Source organism: Girardinichthys multiradiatus, chromosome 22 (assembly GCF_021462225.1).
Source record: "Girardinichthys multiradiatus isolate DD_20200921_A chromosome 22, DD_fGirMul_XY1, whole genome shotgun sequence".
NCBI lineage: Eukaryota > Metazoa > Chordata > Actinopteri > Cyprinodontiformes > Goodeidae > Girardinichthys > Girardinichthys multiradiatus.
The window spans coordinates 25491434-25509470 of record NC_061814.1 but is presented as its reverse complement, the minus strand read 5'-3'; the positions used below and the strand labels follow the sequence as shown (position 1 = coordinate 25509470).

At 39.0% G+C, this 18037-nt stretch overlaps 1 protein-coding gene across 1 annotated transcript in view; it reads left to right on the top strand.

Moving 5' to 3' along the window:
• zgc:171482 (zinc finger protein) overlaps positions 1-18037 on the top strand; it is a 114768-nt gene that overhangs the window by 57021 nt on the left and 39710 nt on the right. The window contains exon 4 of the mRNA XM_047352161.1: positions 17327-17504. Coding sequence (XP_047208117.1) covers positions 17327-17504 — 178 coding nt within the window. The remainder of the gene's footprint in view (positions 1-17326; positions 17505-18037) is intronic.

Genomic DNA, 18037 nt, shown 5'->3' with positions numbered 1-18037 from the left:
ATTTATCCCATTTCACCCCTGAGTCCAGGAACCGCAACCTGCCTGCGATCCTGTGTAAGGATCACATCCAGTCTACGATTCAGTTCACGTAACATCTCAGTCTGAGTGCTGATCACCCTGAAGATCCCATCACACATGCCAGGCAGCCTCACAATTACCAGAACAGCTGCTGACATTCTCCGAATTTCTCGATATGCCAGGTAACCGCTGACTCCAAAAAGCAGAAATCCTGATATCAAACATCCAATTATATACATATCTTCCACATCCTCGACTGACATTATCGACAAACACACAATCCTCCACTTCTGCCAGGAGTCCATTGTGTATCCAGAGAAAAACGTCCCATCCGGACAAGTTGGACGGGACGTAAAGGTAAATTATCAAGACAGACTTAGCCCCAAAAAAACAGAGCAACGTACCACAAGTTACTGCTTAAAAACCATTGCCTTTGTTGAGATAGTAATGTTCTCTGGTGATTTCTTGGCCTAGATTTTTATGTCTCCCTTTTACCCCTAAAATGAGATTCTCTGATGTCTTTGTTTGTCTCCCACTGTTTACAATTGTGTAGAGTGTGATTGTTTTACATAATTTATTTCCTCAGTGTGTATCCAAACATTCATTATCACATAAAAGAAAATATTCACCTATAATCCCACAGGGCACCGAGATTTTAACCATGATGAAAATACAGTTATTATAAAATTAAAGATGCACAGACCAGGATTTTACTGGTCAATGCCAGTTTACAGATTTTGAGATGCAGCATGCTGGTTGGGTTTTCTTTCCAAGCACTGTAACACATAGAAGCTCACTAATGTAAACCTTGTTTTAATCAAACAGTTAAGTGGAAAAACATTAACAATAATTGGAGATATGTTCTTAAGGTTCATTGGTAGAGATAGTAATGTTGAATTCAACAGAAAATTCAGGTATTTTAAAATTCTTCATATTTATGCATTAAAGTATACTGTATAGCTATAATCTTTATCTGACTTTTTAATTTTTATAGGATCTAACCTGTATATCAGCGCTTAGAGCCAATCAAGGGAAAACTGACCAATTTTTATCTCAGGCTAATTAACTGGTGCATTATCTTCCCTGGTTGGATATAATTCAATTCAATTCACTTTATTTATATAGCGCCAATTTACAACACATGTCGTCTCAAGGCACTTCACAAACGTCAGGTACATACATTCCAACCAATCCTTATCATTGAACAGTGCAGTCAGATTCAGTTATTTATTGAAATTGGATAAAAAGTTTTTCTGTCTAAGGAAACCCAGCAGATTGCATCCAGTCAGTGACTTGCAGCATTCCCTCCTCCTGGATGATCATGTAGAAACAGTGGACAGTCACTGGCATTGACTTTGCAGCAATCCCTCATACTAAGCATGCATGTAGCGACAGTGGAGAGGAAAAACTCCCTTTTAACAGGAAGAACCCTCCAGCAGAACCAGGCTCAGTGTGAGCGGCCATCTGCCACGACTCACTGGGGGTTTGAGAGAACAGAGCAGAGACACAAAGAAGCACTGATCCAGGAATCCTTTCTATAGGAAAGAAACGTTAATGTTAATGGATGTAGCTCCTTTAGTCGTTTCACCTAGAAAGAAAGAAAAGATCAACTCTGAGCCAGTTTTCAAGGTTAGAGTCTGAAAGAGAGCACATAGAGTTAGTCACAGTAAAAGCTCAGTCAATTGCCATGTCTAGGAGAAAGAAAGGGTTAAACACTGAAAGACAGGGCTATGTGGATTATCGGTAGAGGGTGAGCATTAAGTTGTTGCCGGCAGAAGCTTGGACGATGCCCCTCTCCAGAAAGGTGTCACAGGTAGACACGGAGTCAGGCCAGGTGTAGCTTCTAGGAAGAGAAAAGAGAAAGAACAAAGTTAAAAGCTGAAATAACAGCAAATAATGCAAAATTGGAGAGTAGTGTGAGAATGTAGCGAAGAGGGTGAAAGTGGTCATTATGTCCTCCAGCAGCCTGAGCCTATAGCAGCATAACTACAGAGATAGCTCAGGATAATCTAAGCCACTCTAACTATAAGCTTTATTAAAAAGGAAACTTTTAAGCCTAGCCTTAAAAGTAGACAGTTTGTCCATCTAGAGCCCACTGATGGCCATTGTTATAGTAAAAACCACAACGATTGGGATACCTCTCTCTGTCAGATTGACCATAACCATTGGAAAAGAGAGGGGTTCATACAGGTAGCAGAAATGGAGGGTGTGTTTGCACCTCAACCATAACCCCCTTACTCCATCCAACATGGAGGGGAGAAGACAGAGGTAAAAAATAAGGAAGCTATCTCAGGATAACCTAAGCCACTCTAACTATAAGCTTTATCAAAAAGGAAAGTTTTAAGCCTGTCCTTAAAAGTACACAGGGTGTCTGCCTCACAGACTAGAACTGGTAGCTGGTTCCACAGGAGAGGAGCCTGATAACTAAAGGATCTGCCTCCCATTCTACTTCTAGAGACTCTAGGAACCACCAGTAAACCTGCAGTCTGAGAATGAAGTGCTCTGTTAGGAACGTATGGAACAATCAGATCTCTGATGTATGATAGAGCTAAATCATTAAGGGCTTTATATGTGAGGAGGATAATTTTAAATTCTTTTCTGGATTTAACAGGGAGCCAATGAAGGGAAGCTAAAGTAGGGGAAATATGATCTTTCTTTTTAATTTTCATCAGAACTCTTGCTGCAACATTTTGAATCAGCGGAAGGCTTTTAACTGCATTTTGTGGAAATCCTAATAGTAAATAATTACAATAGTCCAGCCTTGAAGTAACAAATGCATGGACTAGTTTTTCAGCGTCACTCCTGGACAGGATATTTCTAATTTTGGGAATGTTCCAGAGATGAAAGAAGGAAACCCTAGAAACCTATTTAATATGGGATTTAAGTGACATGTCCTGGGCAAAAATAACGCCAAGGTTTTTTACTTTATTACCAGAGGTCAATTTAATGCCATCCAGTTGATTGACTAAGCAGTTTCTTTTTTAAAGACTCCAGAGACGTCCAAAGACAACAACTTCTGTCTTGTCTGAATTTAGAGGCAGAAAATTTAAAGTCATCCAAGTTTTTATGTCTTCAAGACATGCTTGTAGTCTATCTAACTGGTTGGGCTCATCAGGATTCATGGATATGTAAAGCTGAGTGTCATCAGTAACAGTGAAAATTTTATTCTATGCTGCCTGATAATTTTACCTACTGGAAGCATATATATAGTAAAGAGAATTGGCCCAAGTACTGAACCCTGTGGTACTCCACAATTAACCCTTGAGTTTAAATATGATTTATCATTTACATGAACAAACTGGAATCTGTCAGACAAATAAGATTTAAACCAGCCTAGCGCTGTTCCCCTGATCCCTACAGCATATTCCAGCCTTTCTAAGAGAATATTATGATCGACTGTATCAAATGCAGCACTGAGATCTAACAGGACAAGTACAGATGAGGATGGTAATCAGGGGGAACACTTCCTTAAATCATTTGGTTGGAATTGGGTCTAACATACAAGTTGAAGGTTTAGATGAAGCTAATATTTCTGATAACTCAGGGAGCTCCGCAGGATCAAAGCAGTCCAAACACAGATCAGGTTCTACAGTTACTTCCAATGTTGTTTCACTTGCTCAGGATGAAGTAATCATCTTCGGGAGTATGTCAAATTTATTTTCAATACAATCAATTTTATTTTGGAAGAATCCCATAAAGTCATGACTGCTGAGAGCTAAGGGAATGGATGACTCAGCAGAGCTATGACTGTGTAAGTTTAGCAACTGTACTACAGTGAGACCTAGGATTATTCTTGTTCTCTTCTATTAATGATGAGAAATAAGCTGTTCTAGCTTGGTGAAGTGTATTTTTATACAACAGTAGGCTATTTTTCCAGATTAAGTAGGAATCCTCCAGGTGTGTAGAGCGCCATTTTCTCTCCAATTTTCTAACATTGTGCGTTAAAGTACGCAGCTCTGAATTAAACCAGGGAGCTAGCCTCCTATGAATAATCACCTTCTTTTTCAAGGGGGCTGCATTGTCTAATGCACCACGCAATGATGAAGTAACACTATGAATAAGAGAATCAATTTGTGAAGGGGAAGAAACAAAATTATTGCCCTCCACTGTGTTTTTCTGTGAAAATGAGGAAATCAAAAGTGGAACAGATTCTTTAAAGGTTGTTACAGCATTGTCTGATAATGATCTACTATAATGAAATTTTCTTTCAGGTGTGGAGTACTCAGTTAAATTAAACTCAAAGGTTATTAAAAATGGTCAGACAGGACAGGGTTATGAGAAAATATTGTTATGTCTTTACACTCAATGCCATATGTCAGCACAAGGTCCAGAGAATGAAGACAAAGGTGGATAGGTTTGTTAATGTTTTGAGCAAAGCCAATTGAGTCTAAGATAGCATTAAAGGCTATATTTAAGCTATCACTTTCAGTGTCAACATGAATGTTAAAATCCCCCACTATAATAACCTTATCTGTATTTAACACTAAATCAGATAAAAGGTCTGAAAACTGATCTAAAAATTGAGAGTAAGGTGGACAGTACAAAACAACAAACAGAAGTAGTGCTTTGCAATTTGGATGAGGAAAACTGAGGATTAAATATTCAAAAGAGTTGTAGCTATTGATTGGTCTGGGACTTGTCAATTAATCGGACTGAAAGATGGTTGCTACTCCTCCTCCTCACCGAGTATTTCGAGGAATGTGAAAATTTAAATAATTAGTAGGAGTTGACTCATTTATAGTAACATAATCCTCTTGCTGCAGCCAGGTTTCTGTGAGGCAAAATAAATCAATCTGATTGTCACAAATCAGGTCACTAACTAGCAATGTCTTTGAAGAGAGAGATCTTATGTTCAGTGAGCCACATTTAATTGTTTTAATATTCTTTTCAGTCTGAGTTGTGTTTATTTTTATGAGATTTTCATGATATCCTCCTTTTAGATTATTTTTTAACCTATTCAATTTTGGCCATGGGCGATACACTGTCTTAATAGGGTAATGGGTGGGTAGCAGTACAGAAGGTGGAGAGAGGAGTGTTAAACAACAACCCTGCTTCCTGGTTTGAACTCTGGGTTGTCAGAGGTTTGGAGAACTAATACATTAGGCCAGAATCCTAGAAAGAAGAGCTGCTCCATCCAAAGTGGGATGGATGCCGTCTCTCCGGATCAGACCAGGTTTTCCCCAAAATGTTCGCCCAATAATCAATGTAGCCCACATTGTTTTCTGGACACCACCTAGACAGCCAGCGGTTGAATGACAGCATGTGGCTAAACATGTCGTCACTGGTTAGATCGGGGAGGGGACCAGAGAAAATTACGGAGTCCGACATTGATTTGGCAAACTTATACACCGAAGCAACATTAACTTTGGTGACCGCCGATTGACATAACTGGGTGTCATTACCAGCAGCGTGAATAACAATCTCACTGTATTTACGTTTTTCCTTAGCCAGCAGTTTCAGGTAGGATTTGATGTCACCCGTTCTGGCCCCTGGCAGACATTTGACTATGGTCGCTGGTGGCTCTAGTGCCACGTTTCTGACTATGGAGCTGCTGATTACTAGAGTTGGCTTCTCAGGGGGTGTGCCGCTGAGCGGGGAAAATCTGTCCCGATCCTTGTGGTTTTTAGTATAACAATGACCATCAGTGGGACCCTTTGTGGGGTTCCTTGAGACGACATTGTTGTAAATAAGCGCCGTTTAACTAAGTAATCTGAACTGAAACTATCTGTGTAGTTATGCTGCTATAGGCTTTGGCTGCTGGAGGACATAACGACCACTTTCACCCTCTTTGCTACATTCTCACATTACTCTCCAATTTTGCATTATTTGCTGTTATTTCAGCTTTTAACCTTGTTCTCTCTTTTCTCTTCCTAGAAGCTAAACCTGGCCTGGCTCTGTGTCTACCTGTGACACCTTTCTGGAGAGGGGCATCGTCCAAGCTTCTGCTGGCAACAACTTAATGCTCACCCTGTACTGATGATCCACATAGCCCTGTCTTTTAGTGTTTAACCCTTTCTCTCTCCTAAACATGGCGATTGACTGAGCTTAACTGTGACTAACTCTATGTGCTCTCTTTCAGACTCTAACCTTGAAAACTGGCTCAGAGTTTATCTGTTCTTTCTTTCTAGGTGAAACGACTAAAGGAGCTACATTCATTAACATGTACTTTTCCTTCCCATAGAAAGTACTCCTGGATCAGTGCTTCTGTGTTCTTTTTGTGTCTCTGCTCTGTTATCTCAAACCCCCGGTTGGTCGTGGCAGATGGCTGCTCACACTGAGCCTGGTTATGCTGGAGGTTTCTTCCCGTTAAAAGGGAATTCTTCCTCTCCACTGTCGCTACATGCATGCTCAGTATGAGGGATTGCTGCAAAGTCAACACCAGTGACTGTCCACTGTCTCTACATGCTCATCCGGGAGGAGGGATTGCTGCAAGTCACTGACTGGATGCAATCTGCTGGGTTTCCTTAGATAGAACAACTTTTTATCCAATTTGAATAAAAACTAACTCCGACTGCACTGTTCAATGATTAGGATTAATTGGAATGCATGTACCTGACGTTTGTGAAGTGCCTTGAGACAACATGTGTTGTGAATTGGCGCTATATAAATAAAACTGAATTAAATTGAATTGTTAGAAACGCAGACCTGTGGTGACCTGTGGGCTGGGATCTAGGACTATGCTTTCTACGTACCGTCACCCAGCCGGCCTGAGGCCCCTGCTGCGTGGGCTCTGCTGGAGGACTGCTATGGGTAGCTACCCTCGGTGGCTCCGCGCTGGCTAAAGGGCCTTGGCTATCTGCTGGTTTTTCAACAGCGCGGAGCCGGGCATCCAATTCCGACAAAGCTACAAAAAGGCTACATTTATTACACGTACCATTATCATTAAAGAAGGCAGAGGAGTAACTGAACATCTGACAGAGAGAGCAGGAGAGAGGAGGAGACTCAGAGAGAGAAACAGCAGAACGGGTAGCCATGATGGAGCTAACGCTAACTCTAAGCTAGCGACCCCTTACTACTACTAGAAAAAACCGTGTAAAACACGGAGAGTCTCCAAACGTTAAAAGCAGCAACAGAAACTAGGTGTTTTAACGTGCTTATGTATTAGAACAAGTAGGAGGTATCACAGTAGAGAGAAATCAGATCAAACGAGAGAGCCTTCACACACCAAACAATCCACCGAGTGCAACAGCCTGTCCAGCAGAGGCCTATATAAAGAACAGATCTAAGCCTATCAGCTGCACAATCTCTTTGGGCACAGGCTTGTGGATGTCTGGAGGTCCCCTAACTGAATCACAACAAGTCAGGTTACTGATACAAATGGGAAACACTTACAGAAAGGTGTTGCTGAGCACATGTCCAATGTATGTGGGGAAAAACAGTGATCCTGCACAACCTTTCACAAAAATAGACAAATGTAACATAGGATACAATCCGAACAACAGCAAATTTCACGCAACAATATGTGGAAAGCGTGAAAGGGTTATTCCTCTCTGTGACTAAGTTGGGAGAATGTTGTTAATGGAAATTTTTGTTTTGTTATAGTCTCTGAACTCAGCTCCTCGGAATAATGTGCAGAAGGAAAAGTCGTCACAATCAAAAGTGGCGGGCAGAAAAGGCTTTTAAAGTTCGCATACCTATATTTATCTTTTATTATCACTGGGAGCGTCCAAAATTTTAATAAAAATTAATGTTTTACTCAGAAAGCAAAAGGTCAAACCCAACATGTACCGATTTTAAAAGTCACCTTTTTTTGAAAATAATTTTTCTCATGGTGAAAATGGCAACTCCTGTTTACTTTCTCACTTCCAAATACCTGGAGAAATGATGATGTTGAGTAAGCCTGAAGGTCAGTTTAAAAACAGAAAACTGCCACAAGAAGGGATTTTCTGTTAGGATTTGTGGGTGTTTTGGGGTTTTGTTGGTCTGTTTCACAGTTAAGGTTTTGAATCATGTTTCTGTTTATTATTTTCCTAGTTGTGCTTTAGTTTTTGTCTTCTAGTTCATGTGTTGTTAAGTTTTTGGATCTTGTTATGCTTTCGTTTCATGTTTTTCTAGTTATGTTTCTATTAGTTTGTATTATTGAATTCCTGTTTTGCTCCAGTCACGTTTGTTCTCTCCTGTGAATTAAGTTTTTTCGGTTCACCTGCACCTAGTTAATCTGTCTTCTTGCTTCACCTGGTTCACACTCTATATATACACACCTTTCCTGTTTATTCCTTGCGGAAACATTTTTCAGGTCATGCTCATGTCTTGTTGTTTGGATCATGCCATGCCTGTCTTGCCTGCCCGTTTATTGTTTTGTTCCTGCCTCTTCTTGTGAGAGAGTTTTTGTTAATTAAAGCTTTTTCACCTACCGTCGTGCTGCCTGCTCGTCTGCATTCTGGGGTCCTCCATTTTGCAAGTCTTGACATTTCCAAAGCTGTTTTTTCATCTGAGTATGGGAAGAAACTTGTGCCATCAGAAACTGAATTTGAATTGCTCTGACTGAATTTGTATTTTGAAATGAAATGCATTGGTTTGAAAATGAATTTCGCTAAACTGAAACTGAATGTTATAGTTTGAAACTGAATTCATTTGCTTTTAAAATGTATTTTGTTGTATTAAAATTCATTTTGACTACTTTCACTTTCAGGTCTGTAATTCAGTTTCAGTTCCAAAATTCAGTTTTTTGTGTCACACATCCGGGTCCTTGAGGACAGCCACACATTAATCAAACACAGATTCATCGATTTACGTTTCACATCAGGTTAAACTTCCTTTATGGCATGTTGAGCTGGAGCAGTGCAGCATACATGAGCTTGGCAGATGTCAATCACCAAGTCAAATGAGCATCTATAAAAAGCATCATGTAAACAAATAATGGTCAAACAGTAACACTAATGCTACCTCTGGCTATTAGCTAAACATGCCAGATTAGCATAGTGTACCGCCGGTGTTACGTCGGTCTGCGTTTCTCTTGCCCTTACCTCAACGTAACGTTTGTTGCCTAGCAACCGTGTTGTGTAGCTGCACAAATGGAGCCTGAAGGTTCATAACACTGTCTCTACTGTAAATAACTACATGGTTTTTATTTAACCTTTTACATATTGCTGATGGCTTATAATGCTGTTTTGTTTTAAAATGTTATTTTTTTATGATCTTGTTCATTATTCAGCCATTTAAAATGTTGAAAATATTTTTTGTGTTCATAGATATAAAAATCTAACAGTAGTTAAAATACATTGATGACAAATACCATTTGTTTAATTTATTTGTAAAGCTTTCAACAACTTAAACACTAACATATTAACTTTAGGAACAAAGTTTAAATTAGTTTATTTGCAGAGTATAATAATAATAATTATAATTATTATTATAATAAATAAACCAAACATTAATATTAGATTTCATCTGACTGAATTATATCTGTTTAACGTCCACCCATTGGGGAAACCCAGCGGGATTTTGAAAACAACGTGCCGTGAGTCAACTGTTCTCTGGGGGTTTAGCGCATCTCTACCACCCGGTCAGCTGACAGCTGGCGAGACGAGCCGGCTCCTTGGGCAGTGGATGAATACGTCGGCACATTTGTGTAATTAAGCGATATCTTGATAAACTGATCAGATATTTTAGGTTTACAAAACTACATTCTCGTTTAAAAACATTGTAAAATGTCCGTTGTTTCACAGATTGCGCAATATATCCAATTTTATTCACAGGTTTTTTCTGTCCTCCGGCCTTTGTTACTTCCGTTTGAACAATCTACTTCGACCCGCAATGAATCATGGGATAGGGTGGGACACGGAGGATACACCGGACCCATCCTTTAAACCTGGGGATAAGAAGAACGCATTTGTTGGAACCTTGGAGATTGGACAGCATTTGTCGCCTCATCCAGGATGTTATCGGTCTACAAATGCATTCTTCTATGGATGCAGTCCTGAATTTGGGCACTGCAATGCTGAATGACATCCGTGAATCAGTAAATCTGTGTTTGATTAATCTCTGGCTTCAAGAACCCAGATGTGTGACACAAAAAAACTGAATTTTGGAACTGAAAGTGAAAGTAATCAAACTGAATTTTCAATACAAGCCAAGCAATTTTCAAAGCAAACAAATTCGGTTTTAAACCATTATATTCAGTTTCAGTTTAGTGAAATTCATTTTCAAACCAATGCATTTAATTTCAAATCACAGAAATACAGATTCAGCCTGAGCACTTGAAATTCAGTTTCTGATTGCACAAGTTTCTTCCCATATCTGAGATACAGCCCTCATAAAGCAAACTGGAATTCGGTGTCCTTCATATAGAAATGTGAAAATAGCTTTTTTTTGGGAAAAGTTTAACAGCACTTGTGACAAAATACAATTGGGAAAACTAACAGATGATATTTTTAAGGGCTTATTTCTCCATAAGGATGTATTTAAGTTGGAATTGAAATCCATTTGGGCTCAACTCTGTTCAAATGCTTACCACTTACCTTTGGATCAGTTAGATTATGATGTAGATTCTAACAAAAGTAAAATTCTGCAGATTGCACTTGGAAAATAATATGTCAAGAGCTTTTGGGTGTACACACACACTAACACAGTGTAGAAATATAGACACCTGTGTCTCCATCTGTCTCCCAAAGTGAATGAGACATGACTCAGCCCGTCCTGGCCTTCTCCTCATACGGGACAGTGAATGCATATAAACAGGTCATCAAACAAGCACACACACATCATCTGCCATACTGTAATGCAGTGTGAGTGCCGCAGCTAGTGCCTTCTGTTTGTATCAGACAGCGGTGGGAAGCAGATATTAAATGAACAGAGATGAAATACTCAGCAGTCAGTTTGTGAAAAAAAAAAACTTTCTCCTTTCATCTATTTTATCTTTCTCCTCCCATGGGAACTTTCGCACACATTTTCTCAGTGCTGCATCTTAGTGTGTTTTTTTTTCCTCTATCTCTGTTTTTGTTCTGATTGACTTGGCACTGTCCGGTGGGACATTGCCAGAGAAAAGGGTTTTCCTCAGAGTCAATGAACTCCCAGAGTAAAATGCCGTGCCTTGAGGTTTTCCGTGTTTCTGTGTAAGTGAAAGTGTTTGTCACAGAGAAGATGGAGGAAAAGTAGGTCGTAAACGTGCTCGCAGATGTAAGGGATGGTTTTTAACCTCTGATTTCTCTGTCTGTGCAGTTTTCTACCTTTGCACAGGGTGAAAAATATAAATTTTTTCCCTTCAGCTTTTATTTTCCCTTTATTATTATGCTCGTGCTGTTACCCCTTCCAATTTGCTCTTTCTGAGCTTCCTTTAACTCTGCGTCGCTCCATGTGTAAATTTAGCAAGGCTTCCCACAGCAACCCAGTGCTGAATGGTGGAAGAATCAAGGAGAATCTGGGAAAAACAAAACAGAAGGAGAAGAAGATAACACTGCTAATTAGGAGTCTATTGTTAGTTGCATGAGCGGGAAGAAATATATGCAGTGATACAGACATCACTGTCAGACAGCCGATAAGCAGGTATACATGCAAGCGCAAACAACAATTACGCTGCATGCAAATCAGTCTCAATGGATGTTTGAAGTGCGACAGGTAGCAACAGTAAAATAACAGGGACATTTAGAAAGGTAGATGACTTTCAGCGAAGACAGAGAATGGAGGAAAACAGTGAGTCAGACATGTTTATTGTTTAAAGGGGTTGAGCAGAGTGGCAGTAGTAATGAGCTGGCAATTATTCATCTGTCAGTCACCCACACACGCGTGAAATTGTTTAAAAACTTTCCCCCAGTTTTCACTAAATCCCTGGTGTGACGTATTTCATCTTTTCAATCAGATGCTTCTCTGTGGTTTGGCTCCCATTTGTGTCAGTGAAGCTTTTACTTTTCACTGAGTCTTGACAGGTTAGACCCCTGCATGGTTCTGCAGGGTGTCATCTTCAGGGCTTTGCCCTTGACCGAGAAAAATGTAAGAAAATACTAAACGTTATGGGATGACTCCAGTTGCTCCAGTTGATTTCCCTCATCTGAGATTTTGGTTCAACTAAACACAGTAGCTCAGAGAGGTTTGAAGTAAACAATGTAAGCAAGGGGATAGGTGGAAGGAAGGAACAATGAGATAAAAAGAGAAGGAAATGTTGCATAAAGTACACATGAGAGACTTTGGGAGAGGAGAGATGGGAAAAGGGGGATATGAGAAAAACTCTCTTTAAGAACAAGTCAGGATCAAAAACAGGGAGTTATAGTGTCTTCCAATGTCACAGAAATTAATAAATATATAGAAAAGCTGATTTTATTATAAAGAGATCAAAATAAGTTTTCTATTTTATCTGTCATTAATGGGTATTGATGAATCAAAGTCAGTCTTTCCATTAGTTTTCAAAGCACATAATTTTAAAAGCACTGTTCTGATATAGATGAGTCTTTTGAGTCACACCTTTAAAACAGCACTTCCATATATCTATGATGGCACATCATGCCGAACAGCAGTATCAGGAAATCTGTTTTGGTAATCACAGTTTCATTTGACAGAAAAACACCTTTTTCCAGGAATATGATAAATGATTTTGTGGTTACACAGAACAAGGATGGGGTGAGCACCTTTGCCTCAAAAATCAACAATGCAGGAAAACGTGTGTAGGGTTTGTAAAAGTTAACAGTTCTATTGTAACACTGTTAGCCCTAGAATTTTTCAACAACTGCAGTCTTGGCATCATGGGAAGCAATAACCCAAAGCTTAGGTAAGAGGACACAACGCAGTTCATATCATGGATAGGTCTGATAGCTTGAGCAGGGAGTCAGCAGCCAGTCCAACGAGCGGACTGCAACGGCTGCTCGTGAGTGCAACATTTAATAATAATAATAATACATTGTATTTAAGGTTCCTTGCAGGGCACTCAAGGTCACCTTACAAAGTAAAAAGCAATAAAAACAAAAAAATAAATAAATAAGAATAAAAAGAAATTAGTAGACGAAATTAAATGGACTATGGTGCTTGATCAGGGTAAAAATGCTTGTTTGAACAGATGAGTTTTTAGTCAGGATTTGAAAAGAGAGAGAGAGCGCCGGCGTTTCTGATGTCAGGAGGGAGGGCATTCCAGAGGCGGGGTGCAGATCGGCTACAGGCCCTGAATCCCATGGTGGTCTGACCAGCAGGAGGCACCATGAGGTTGGTAGAGGATGCTGACCTAAGAGACCAGGAGGGAGTATTAATGTGGAGCAGGTCAAACAGATATGAAAGAGCGAGGTAATCGATGACCTTAAATGTATAAAGCAAGAGTTTGAATTCCAGGCAGTATCTGATTAGGAGCCAGTGGAGCCGTATGTGAAATATGACTGGTGGGTGATGTTCTGGAGATTACCGGCAGCAGCATTCACCTTTATGCTTACCCATGATAACTGGCTGCATCTGCAACTTATTTTTTATTTATTTATCTGAGCCATATAAAGAAGACATTTGACTGCAGAGGTCTCAGTATTTCAACTTCCCTTCATCTATACCATTAGCTTGATTTGACTTTTTAGATCCAAATGTCCAAATATGCTGTTGTGTGGACTAAGAGCAGAAAGCATAACAGACAGTGTCCTTGAACTAACATCTTGAAAGTTACATAATTGTATTACAGTTAGACTTACAGTTTTTATTAGCAGATTTGGCTCACAACAAAGTGCTTTTCATTTCTGGGTAGGGTGCTAGTGTGCTAGGTCTTCAAGCTACTGCTTTCAGTCAATATTTCCTGTAACTTCCCCCTCCTCAAGGATGAATCACCAAATAGATTTTCATTTTATAATTTAACTTTTGACTGGGAGATTTTGCTCTCATTACATTTATCTTGAACAAACGTTTGGTTACATTCTCAGCTGTTTTGTGCTCAGTTTTTTTACATTTCTTTGAAAATAATATAATATAATGACTTACATTTAATGTGTGACCTAAAAGCCTGAAGAAATACTTTAAAAGGAAAAGTTGTACACATTATTAGAAATCACAGGAAAAGGAATATAAAGGCTTGAGGAAAAATTCAGTTTGTTTTAATAATGCAAGGTAGAGGCGTTTGACAGTTCATGGCACGCATTTACACATCGTTCACAGTAGGGACGGGCATGGAAGAGGTGAAGGGCACGTAGGGGTGGGGGTGGCGAGGGCCTGCCAATACAGATAAATATTTTATTCCACAACACACAGAGTCACTGAGACTGGAGCCCAGAGGGGGACAGAGGATGCGGAAGGAAATGCTAAAAGTAAAGGGAAGGCAGGCAAGACAAAAAGCAAAAGAAAGAGAAGAGGGTACAAAAAAGGAGAGAGAGAGAGAGCGCCTGGAAGGTAAAGGTGTCCTCGACTCTCACATCCTCTGTGTGTGATGCTAACCAAGGGTGACATGAGAGAGAGACACACACACACCTTCTGAAACACACAGAACACAACCCACTCAATCAAATATGATGGTTCAGAGAGTACATTGTTACTGTTTTCAATCATTACAACTGTTTCTTGAAAATCTATTTTTCACTTTGACTGCAGACAGGTAGAAGACAAACAGAAGTAAGAATACAAAATACCAAGAATGCAAAACATAAAGGTGCAAGGACAGAAAAGAAGAAAGAAAGGTCACACTTAAAACAGCCTCATCATAAATTCTTAGATGATAAAGGATGCTATGCAACTTGCTTTATTTTATTATTTATTTACTGTGGCAGTACACTCAAACCCTTTGGAATGGGTTTTATATATTTTATCATATTTACATATTCCGGGAGCACAGCAGTTGGGTAAATTTTAAGTAGCAATCTAAATAAAACATCATCTAAACTGGAGAAGAAAATTATTTATTTGAAGCTGGCTTACATATGTAACTGATCTGATTCGTTCACAAACATTTGTCTCTTACAGATTTCTTCTGTTTTTGCTTTTTGTCACACCTAAATATTTTAGATCATCAAACTAAATTTATACATAAGACAAACAAAAGCTGAGCGAATACAAATCATTGGTTTCATATGATGATTCCATTCATCATTTCATTCAAAGCTGGAAAAGTAATTGAAAAAGTAATTCCCATCCTTAATAAATAATAAATTACCTGTGATAAATCACATTCTCCTGGATCAATTTCCAAACCCAGGCGTGATTACTGCCTGACCTGTTGAATCAAGAAATTCCTTTAAACAGAGCCTGTCTGACAACATGACAAGAGATCGAAAAAGCAACATGGATGAATGGAAATATTTACGTAGGTTATCTTTGTCTAACATTAAAAGTAGTTTGATGTTCAGAAGTGACTAAAAAGGCAAAAACAGAAGAACTCTTTGATGGGGTAAATAGTTTGCTCTGAAAAAAACTGTTTTGCATGAATTTTGATTTACCTGGAGTGCTAAGAAACATAGTTGATACAGACCAAAAATGTAGCTATTTCAATAAGCATGCATTTAATTTAAGTTACTCTTAGCTTACATCTGATATATATAGACTTCAGTCTTCTCTCAGATTGTTGGTCTACGTTTTATTTCTACCAACAAATATGCAATAATTAATAAATAAGAATTGTATAATAATGCACATAACTACTTTTGTTTTCTGAAAATAGTAGATTTTTGGAATACACTCAACCCTATAGTACATTTAGTTTTGACTTGAATGAAATAAAAGCAAAGACAACATATACTATACAACAACTTTCGTAAATTATTGACACCCCTTGTAAAGCCTTAAAATAAATTCAGCTTTTATTTCAGTACAATCTCACACCAAAAATTATGTTAAAGTAATCCTACGGTAAGACATGGACTTGGAAATTATTTTAGGGGTGTTTTAGTCAAGACCACCTAACCTGAAAGTAAGCCAAAACGAAGACTTTGAGAAAGGCAAGACCAATAGCAAACCAATGAGAGACAATGTTCCCCACCATTGCTGTAAAAATGCTAATATAGCTGTTGCTGCAAATGTTTAAAGAAAATCTACCTGTGGCAGCTTGTTAGCATGCTGACCTCAAACAGCACCAAACAAACTCATTGCCCTGGTTTGCCCAACCTTTTCAGTTTAGTGCCCTGCCCCTCCTTTAAATTAACCCAAACTCGCATAATATAGGCAATCCCAGAACTACATAATCCTTAACTACATGAATCTGACAAGCTGGTAACAAGAAAACTTTGAAGAGCACACAGGTCCAGCCAAACATCAACTGACTTAGCATTAGATGCAGGCAGGGTAAGTGAGGGTGGAGGTGGAGGACATACCTCTGTTTTCTGCCTTTCTGAATGATGTCAACTTCTCATCCTCCACATATAGGGGCACAGATGGTAGCATTGAAATTCTTCAAATAAAAATAATGATTTTTTTTATGTGGTTCTCACCCCAGCTATCATGAAATGCCTGGAATAGTTAATTTTGGTCCACATCAAAGAATCAGTTTACATGACTGTGCAGCCATAGTGAGTTCTTTATACTGGAATGCAGTAGAGTTCTGACATTTTCCACTAAAGTCTGGTATAGCAACTACTCTGGAGCTGATAAAAAGGTGCTTTAAATAGTAATTAACCCTCAATAGTAACCAGCTGTACCCTACCTTCTATAAAAGACATTCACACCAGCAGCTGCAGAACCAGCACAAAGAAGAAAGTGATGATCCCAACCTGCTCATGCCTATAAACTATTCACTGTACTTCTCGTAGGCAGGAGGCTGTACACCCTAAGAGCCTGGACAACAAGGACAAAGAGCTTCCTCCCTAAAACTGAGAGGTTCTTGAATGATGTCCCTTTGGCCCTTCTCGGAAATTTGTAACAATATAGTTTTTAACTATAATATGATTCTTTTGTCATTTATGTCATTTCTTATCCAATGGTTAATTTTGTTTTTTTCTTTTAAGGATGAGTAACACATTTAGTTCGCCCATGTTTTTGGTATCTTAAATGACAGTAAATCTATAGTTTTGTCTTCTGTGTATCTATCTGGTGGCGGCATAAATTTGTGTCTGTTCACACATTTGTGTCAGTTAGACAGTTGGTCTTTTGGTTTGCACCAACTCCCACAGGGAGTTACTCTGGCTCATCATTAGTAATGAAACAGCAGCAGTGGAGAGGCCAAGCCACAATCTCAGCCCTGAGAGACAGATGCATATTTGATCGTCCCTCTCTTTGCCTGTGTGTGTCAGCTTGTGTCAGTGTGTGATTGTGAGAGAGAGAAAGCCCGTTGAGTTCAGCGAAAAAGTTATTTCTCTGTTCTCTTTCTTACCTTCTGCTACACTTTTGTTCTTTCACCTCCACTATGTTCTTTGCATGTCAACAATCTTACCATTTTCTTTCTCTGCTATTTAGTTTCCTTTAACAATCTTTCCCTCTTCTGTTCTTCTAGGATTGTGCAGAAACAGAAGTTGACAGAAACAAGTGCTGTACCTTGTGTAACATGTTCTTCACCTCCGCCATTGTGGCCCAGTCCCACTACCAAGGTAAAACCCATGCCAAGAGAGTGCGCCTAGTGCTCGGGGCACCACCAAATCTACCCACAGCCGTAACCAGCCCTGCAAACACAGGTAAATTTTACCTTTCACCTTTAAGCGTCCCCTCCTACGGGATGTCAGGTTTTATCTTTCAGTGCAAAGACTGTTCACAAGAAAAATCACTTTAACAGATTTAGATGTTATATACATGGTCATTTAGTGCATCACAAAGGTGAGATGTATAGTCATGTAAACAAAAAGAATGCTATGAAAGTCTGGGTTTTTAATACATTTGGAAATATGGATTTTTAAAATTGATTTTTAACAATGCTGAAAAATACAAGTATATAAATAATAAAGAAAATCAAAAAGAAAATTATGTAAAATATGATAAAATGTAAGTTGCTAATGAGGAATAAATTGGGACACCTCCAGTTTTATTCCTACTTAAAACAACTAAAATTACACACAGGTGTTTCACATTAGGTGCACATGATTAGAATGTTACCAAGCATTTTAAGAGAGATTTTACCTGTTTAAACCTTAGAAAGTTTGGTGTGCTCCTGACTGTTCAAGTGAGAGTGAATGCATTAGTTCAAAGAGCTTTGAGGCCTTCAGAGAGAAGA